The following is a 7,869-nucleotide window of genomic DNA, read 5'->3' as shown; positions in this document are numbered from 1 at the left end:
GAGTCGAACTATGAGGGACAAGTTAATTCGTGTGGTTAATTTGCATAGCCGTTTCGCGCAGCTCATAATTGAGAAAGGCGTGGCAATAAAAGAATCATTTTGTCTTTTAAAACATCGTTGAAAGTTTAGAATCGAGAGAGTTTTGAAGTGCTAAATGATATCTACTGCTCATAATAAGCGAAAAAAATTAAAAAAGATCATTGAGTTTTTGCGTTACAAGATTCTCGACGAGCATTTAATTTGCACTTGATTCAGTTTCATTTTTTCTAAAAAGTTTTTCTTACAATTACTGTCATTATGAAACACTATAATTACTGTCATTATGATACAATAACGATTTTATCGCAATACTTTGTCGATAATTAATTGTAGTGAGAGAATATAAATATCAGCTAGATATTAGTAACTGTTACATGCATACAAATAATTTATTTAATAGCAATAAGAAACAGTATAAAAGAATTATTATGTATGTGCTACATATTTCTGAAGTTTTAAATTATGGTTTAAGATTAGCAGGCATTATAAAAATTGTAAATAGCATAATTAGCTAAAAATATATACGCAATGAATAGATTAAAAATAAAATCAAATCTCGCGAATGCGTCACGTTGCGCCATCTTGCGGCAGATGATCAAATCATACTTATTGCGCACTGTTTGAATACTTTGAATATATGTATAAAATCATTAGTTTTTTCCAGCGAAAGAGACAAATGTATGTCTTTTGTCTTCATCTCTTATTGAATATCAAGCAACGACAGAATGACTCCTTTATTAATTTGTATCACTTGCATTTTCTTTTTAGTGGCAGTGTTATTTACTGACAAATATAATTCACTGATATCTACAATAAATAGTTATATAATTATAAAAATCGTAAATAAAATACGTTATATTTTAAGCGTATATTTAAATTATTTTGCAAACCTGTTCTCATATACATCTATGTACATTTCTTTATTTTAGATTATGAAATCGCTTTAAATATTTCGAATGTGTGTGATTAATCGAAAATACTTAAATAAGATACTGACCACACAATAATAAAAATCCGTTTTAAATTTTATTTCCACATTAAATCATTTATTATAACTAAAGTTTTGAAATATTTCTTTTGGCTATAACTAAATATTTAAAAATAATGAGTGTGATAATGAAATAAGTCAATTTTAAGTTTCATATTTACGTAACATCTACCGATTATTACGAGGTGTTTATTTAAATTTTATAAAAGAATTGACTGAGAATTCTCGGATTTTCCAGGAATTTTATTCAAAATTAAATTTTTAAATGCAGTTTTCAAATAAATTTATCTTTTAATCTTCTGTAATATCATACAATCGTAAAGAAGAGCCACTTGAGTTTTACATATTAAAAATGTGAAATTTTGAAGAATTACTGGAAAATATTTAAAAGAAGTACTATAAAGATATAATTTGAAATAAAATGATCTGTTCGCAATATAGGTATTCAGTTCTTCAAAAGTATAGAATTTGAAAGTAATTAAATCCACAATCATCTTAATTTAAAATAATATATTTTTTATCGTAGAAATTCAAAACAAAGTTTGACAAAGTTTAACTAATAAGAGTCAGCACGAGATGTTTATGTGCACATAGTAATTTATTAATAATTAAACACATTGGTAAATGGCGTTCATACGCTAATTAACGTAAATTTACATTAATACGCAAACGTTTCGCAAACTCACGTTTCGAGTCCTCTTCAGTGCACTATCCTTATGTGTGGATCAACATTAGAATCATTAGGTATAGTATAAGTGTTGGATATACTACTGTGTCCAAAAAGTAAGGTGACATTGCATTTATTTCGAAAATTCTTTATTTATTCTTGCAAATCAATTTCGTCCCCTTCAAAGTAATCCCCCCCTGATATAATACACTTATTCCAACGGATTTTCCAATCTTCGAAACAGTTGTAATAATCGATTTCAGGAATGGCCTTTAGCTCCTTCTTCGCAGCGAAACGGTGTCCCCGGAGCGGCCGCTTGAGTTTGCTGAATAGCCAGAAGTCGCATGGAGCCAAATCAGGTGAATACGGTGGTTGTGGAACGATATTAGTCGAGTTTTTGGTTAAAAAATCACGAATCACCGTTTCGAGTCGATAGAAGAGATTCAAGCCGCTGCGAAGAAGGAGCTAAAGGCCATTCCTGAAATCGATTATTACAACTGTTTCGAAGATTGGAAAATCCGTTGGAATATGTGTATTATATCAGGGGGGGATTACTTTGAAGGGGACGAAATTGATTTGCAAGAATAAATAAAGAATTTTCGAAATAAATGCAATGTCACCTTACTTTTTGGACACAGTAGTACTCTACGTATACATATTGATCTACAGAATTGGACGCGTATTGAATATTCTCATTTTTTGGTGGTTTTTCACTTAAGGTGTATGAATTGAATATCAAACGTCTATTATTTTCGATAATTTAATAAATTACTATGTGCACATAAATACCTCGTGCTGACTCTTATTGGTTGAACTTTGTTAAACTCTGATTTAAATTTTTACGATAATTTGTATACAGTCTTTAAATTTGCCAATTGTTTAATATATTTTTTTAATAAAAATTTAAGAGTTGCGAGATTAACGTGGACGTGTATACCACATTTAATCCATTTTGCATTATGAAAAAAATGATCAAAGAAATAGTTTTTTCAAAAAAAAGCTAGAATTTAAATTTAAAAATAAAAATTATAAAAATTTCTTTGAATATCAATAAATTCCAAAAAATTCATGATTTCAATATAAAAAATAAATTCTCTGAAAATTCTTTTATTTGTCACCTACTTTAAAAAATAACAAAATGTAATAATAATTAAATTGAATTATTTGCTATGGCAATATAAAATTTTCTATTTTTAAATTATTAATATTTTATTAATTAAAATATCATATAGATACATAGTCTAGAAAAGTTCATTTTATTTAATTTAGAAAAATAATAAAATTTTATAAGTAAAACTATATTTTTAAATATTTACAATTGGTTATTTTGAATACTTTAGTTCTATTATTTATTTATATTTGTTTGCTCTCTTTTCTCTCTTTACCTTAATAAACTTAAATAAAAATTTACTTTATTAGTTATTTATAGTATTTTAAACTCGTGCGAACCATCATGTATGTAACCTAATTTTCTGTAATAATCACATGCTTATATTTTGTTTTATTCTAGATATTAGTTTTATTATTTATTTATATTTAAGTATTTTTTTCTTTAAAAATTTATTAAATTTTCAAATAAATATATTTCTGAAGTTTTGAGATTTGTGATGTGTATTCTGGATCTTCTGTTTCATTTATTTTTAACAATGTAATATTAGAAGCCTTCATTGTAGTTTTTCTACAAAAATACTAACAATAAGTCTAAGAGTTTTTTTGTAGATGAAGTTATATTCATTATATCTATGATTTTTCATATATTTTGTAACATCACATCTAGGCTGTGTTCCGATGTACACTTTCAGTACTGAAAAATCTACATGTATTATAAATTTTCAATAGTGCACGTTGAAACATAGTCTTTATATTATAAGCATTTTAGACATGTATGGACCGTCAAGTTCGTAACCCAGTTTTCTGTAATAATTACGTGTACCAACGCCTACAAAAAAAAATTGTTAGTATAAATTTCTAAACTTCTGATCAATTTATGATCTAATAATAATGATTAATATAAACATTGTATGAAAAATGTAAAAGCATTATACAATATACCTGAAATTATGGCAATTTTATGAGAATGATGTTCCTCTTTTGCAATTCGTTCAGCTTCTTCCATTAACAGAATACCAAAGCCCTGGTGTTGAAATTTTGTAGGATCACGAGCGCTAACAGGTACTACACTGCCATAAACATGAAGTTCCCTTATTATAGAAGTTTTTTCTTTTAATTCCGGCCTACAAGAAGCAGAGTGTTAGTATATATTCTTTATGTAATAATATGTGAGATGATGTATAGCTCTGAATGAATATATAAGCAGTCAATTCATAGTCCTCAAATTTCTTAAGAAATCGAGTTTTATCTCGACCTTCAGCTTACAGGTATGTGTGCCTTTTACAAGAGATTAGTTGGAAAATTAAAGATTACAAATGATAATTTTTTGGAGGTGTCCATTTTATATTTATAATTTATATTATAAAAGAATTTATCTTCTAAGCTTCAAGATGTAAAAATCATATCTAAATATCTAATCTAAATAATAACAGTATGATATAATGGTATGATATAAAAATCATGCTACTCAAAATGTGAAAATCAAACCTGAAAGTGTTAGAAGAACATTTTCTCAATCGGAGTAGGCCTATGAGAATATCTTGCTGGGGATCTTCGTATGCCAAAAATGTTTCCCATGCACCATTGCTTGTGTAATCACGTCGTATAAGTTCAACTTCGTAGGGTTGAACTTTATGATGTATTTCTTGAATTCCTACTTCACGTGTTCTAACATCACGACATTCTGTGCCTAAATCCTTCATTCTTGCTAAAGCTAATTCACGCAAATTTCCATGTTCTACACCAGAACTATTTTTATACAAACAACAAAGATGTATATCGTAATTTATATGTGTCTCGCTTGAATAATCTGATTATTTATACTTACGTCACTAGTGGCATAGGTATATCACGTTGTACACGATAAACGCGAGTCCATGGTGGTATTAAAGCTAGAATATGAGCTATAAAATCAACTAATACACTGGGCGGATAGCTCTGATATCTCCCAGTTTTCCATAATTCATATAAGCCAGTGCCACGTATAACCAGTGTTGGATAAATCTTTAATCCATCTGCTCGAAACGCAGGACTCTTGAAAAATTCCTAAAATTTCATACAAAAGTATAAACATTAATAAAAAATAATTTATAACTTATAAGTTATGTGCATTGTTATGTATATGTAGTAACATTACTTTAAACTGGGTGATATCTCGTTCTAAATCAACATTTGGTAAATTTGGCATCATATGAGCTATCACCTTGAATCCAGCATCTTTAGCTAATTCAAAACTTTCACACACAGCACGTACAGTATGCCCTCTGTTAGTATCGCGCGCTACATCTTCATATATTGATTGTACACCAATTTCTAAACGTGTGCAACTAAAAATTTTATTTTTATTTTATCACTTAAGTGGTAGCTCCATAAGCTACAATATTTACACAATCTTAAATATTGTATTAAAAGCAGATATATACCCATAACGTAACATATCTGAAAGATGCTTCTTGAGACAATAATCAGGGCGAGTTTCAATAGTAATGCCAATGCACTTTGTAGTACTACGTTCAGAGTAGCTCACTGCTTCATCAACATTGCTGCTTGTATGACCAGACAGAGCGTCATGTAAATTTCGTATGAAATAATCTCTATAGTCTTCCGGTAAAGACATAAAAGTACCGCCCATAACAATAAATTCGATTTTGTCAACATTATGGCCCAATTGTTTTAACTAAAAGCGCAACATATATTTATACATAATCATATTTCTATAAACTTAAAAATGATTGAATATAACCATAACACTTGATCTACCTGTTCAATACGATGCCTAGTTTGTAAGAAAGGATTGTATCTTGCACGTATAGCTCTCATAGATGTAGGTTCATATCCTGTATATGATTGCGTTGAATATTCAAAATCGGAATCTGGACCTCCAGGACAATAAACACAGATATTTCCTGTCATATTAATATGTGGACATCTGTGTGGTTTGCACATTACTGCTACAACAGCAATCTGCAATAGCACTATTATTTTTTTTGTTCACACAAAGATTATTTGTATGTAATAAACTTTTACTACAACAGACTGCTAATTCTTATTAAAACTGTGTAGTAAGGTGCAATGTAAAAGCTAATTTTTATCGTAAAATATAATATCTTCTACTGACTTTTCTTCTATATATTTTTAATGTTTTACATAATTAAGTCATAATTGACATCAAAGTTTATAAAAAACAAAATATATCATTTCAAGATTTGACACTGTACTCAAAATATAATTGTTTTAAATATATTCTATACTACATATGGCATCAATATAAAAGTTCTAAAGATTTATTGTTTTTCATTCCAAAACTGAACTTCTTGCATGGTTTATTTTATTCCTTTTTTTAAGTGTGGAAAAAAAGAAAAAAGATAAACGATGCAAGTTTTAGAATGTGGAAAAGGAATAAATCTCAAGTTAGCAGTTTAATGTAATATATAGAAGTCTGTGGTATAGAGTGATACATCTAAACTAACCCCACTAGCAGTCCTGATAGGTTTAGCTTTCAATTTCGGTACAAGTATATTTCTAGCAGAACTAGGTACTGCTGCGATAATATCAACCAATCTTGGAGAGGAGTCCAAGCCATATTTGGAAGAAATTCGTGTTTTTAATTTATTTAAATTAACATCTCGATTTTCATTATGGGCTTTCAATAACTCCTGTATAATTTCTCCAATTGCTATTACCATACGTTCCTCCTTACTTTGATTTGCAAACTCTGAAAAGGCAAAGACGTACTACAATGTTACATCTCAATATAAATTAGTTTAAATGTTTACATTATTTTTTATGCTGTACACTATATTATTATAATAATTCATTGCAGACTTACTGGATAACGTCATGATTTATACAAATCGTCCGTTAAAAATAATCAAAACGTATTTTAACACCAATATTCAAAATTGAATATTATTTCAAGACCGTTTTGAATAAATGTTTTAAGATGTTAATACAGCTCTGTGTTTGGTTGTCATTTTAAGTCAGTATTTAATCTTAAATATAATAATCGAGTATTAATACCGGCCTAAAACTGATTAACATATTTTATTTTTTCTTAACTTCACTCAATTTTTCTATGCAAGTAATATGCGATTTTAATATCACAAAAGATTGCTGTGAAACGTTATTGTAACAAGTAAAAAAAGAGTTGCTGCGAAAGGTAACAAAAAGAAGACAAAATTATAGAATAACACGTGCAACACTCCACCAATTAACCATCAAAACTTCTTTGGTTTCTTTGTTCCATTTATTCACTCGCAGAAGTCGCAAATTTCCGAGTTACAAAAGCAGGCGATTTTGAAGCGCCCCTATGCTCACGAAACATCGATATTGAACTACGTAGCTAAAGTCTATCATCCTGTAGGTAATAGACATAATTTTATGTTCTCTTCTGAGCTAAACTCAGGACTCTCAGGAGTGGAGAATGGATAAATTAATCAAAAGCAAAATCTTTACTAAATTTTCGTTCTCGTCTGAGAATTTTCTATTAACTCAATTATAAAAATTTGCTTATCACTTACCGACCGATGTGCAACAGCGGAGTTATCTTGCAATGCTGCTACGATGAAGAGAGAATTATAGCTTTACTATGGCCGGTATTCATAGTCGATTCTTATATTTAAGATTGTCTTAAGTATCACCCTAAGATGCCATCAACCAATCAGAGAGCCGTATTAGCATCTTAAGACGTTACTTAAGACGATCTTGAAATAAGAATCGACTATGAATACCGGCCTATGGTCGCTAACTTTTCTCTGCTGCTACTTTTTACAGTAAATTTATACTAGATGGCACCAGCAGGACTATATCGTTACGTAATAATATTGCAATAGCGAACCACACACTTATTTAAACGCGTATTCGTACAATTCTTTTGCGTGTTTAGTTTTAATTTAAATTATTTTCTCTTTATGCGTTTAACGTTGGCAATAATGTAAAACTAGGCAATAATGTTCTTCTATTAGATAAAACTTAAATGGAGAACTAATTTTTTGCTTATACACAAAATATTTCAGTAATATTGCAGAAATATTGCAATGTTGCTGCAATATTCCTGAAATGTTCT

General features: G+C 29.1%; 1 protein-coding gene across 1 annotated transcript; it reads right to left on the bottom strand.

Annotated features, from left to right (window-relative positions):
- Positions 1-3,262: 3,262 nt before the first annotated feature.
- LOC105200574 (elongator complex protein 3) lies at positions 3,263-7,054 on the bottom strand. Its single transcript, XM_026132887.2, has 9 exons — positions 6,634-7,054; positions 6,275-6,519; positions 5,565-5,768; positions 5,228-5,481; positions 4,942-5,131; positions 4,633-4,850; positions 4,293-4,553; positions 3,747-3,928; positions 3,263-3,633 (listed from the first exon to the last, which is right to left on the bottom strand). The coding sequence occupies exons 1-9, from the start codon at positions 6,644-6,646 to the stop codon at positions 3,554-3,556; spliced, it is 1,647 nt and encodes a 548-aa protein (XP_025988672.1). The 5' UTR covers positions 6,647-7,054; the 3' UTR covers positions 3,263-3,553.
- Between the last annotated feature and the right edge of the window lie 815 nt (positions 7,055-7,869).

Source organism: Solenopsis invicta, chromosome 1, assembly GCF_016802725.1.
Source record: "Solenopsis invicta isolate M01_SB chromosome 1, UNIL_Sinv_3.0, whole genome shotgun sequence".
Taxonomy (NCBI): domain Eukaryota; kingdom Metazoa; phylum Arthropoda; class Insecta; order Hymenoptera; family Formicidae; genus Solenopsis; species Solenopsis invicta.
Note: the sequence above shows the minus strand (reverse complement) of the source record. Positions and strands in the feature narration are given on the sequence as shown.

Coding starts and splice junctions, on each gene's coding strand:
- LOC105200574 (XM_026132887.2), bottom strand. Junction 5,769..6,274: donor CTATCAGGACTGCTAGTGGG/GTTAGTTTAGAT, acceptor GTGCTATTGCAG/ATTGCTGTTGTAGCAGTAAT. Junction 5,132..5,227: donor TCAGATATGTTACGTTATGG/GTATATATCTGC, acceptor TAAAATTTTTAG/TTGCACACGTTTAGAAATTG.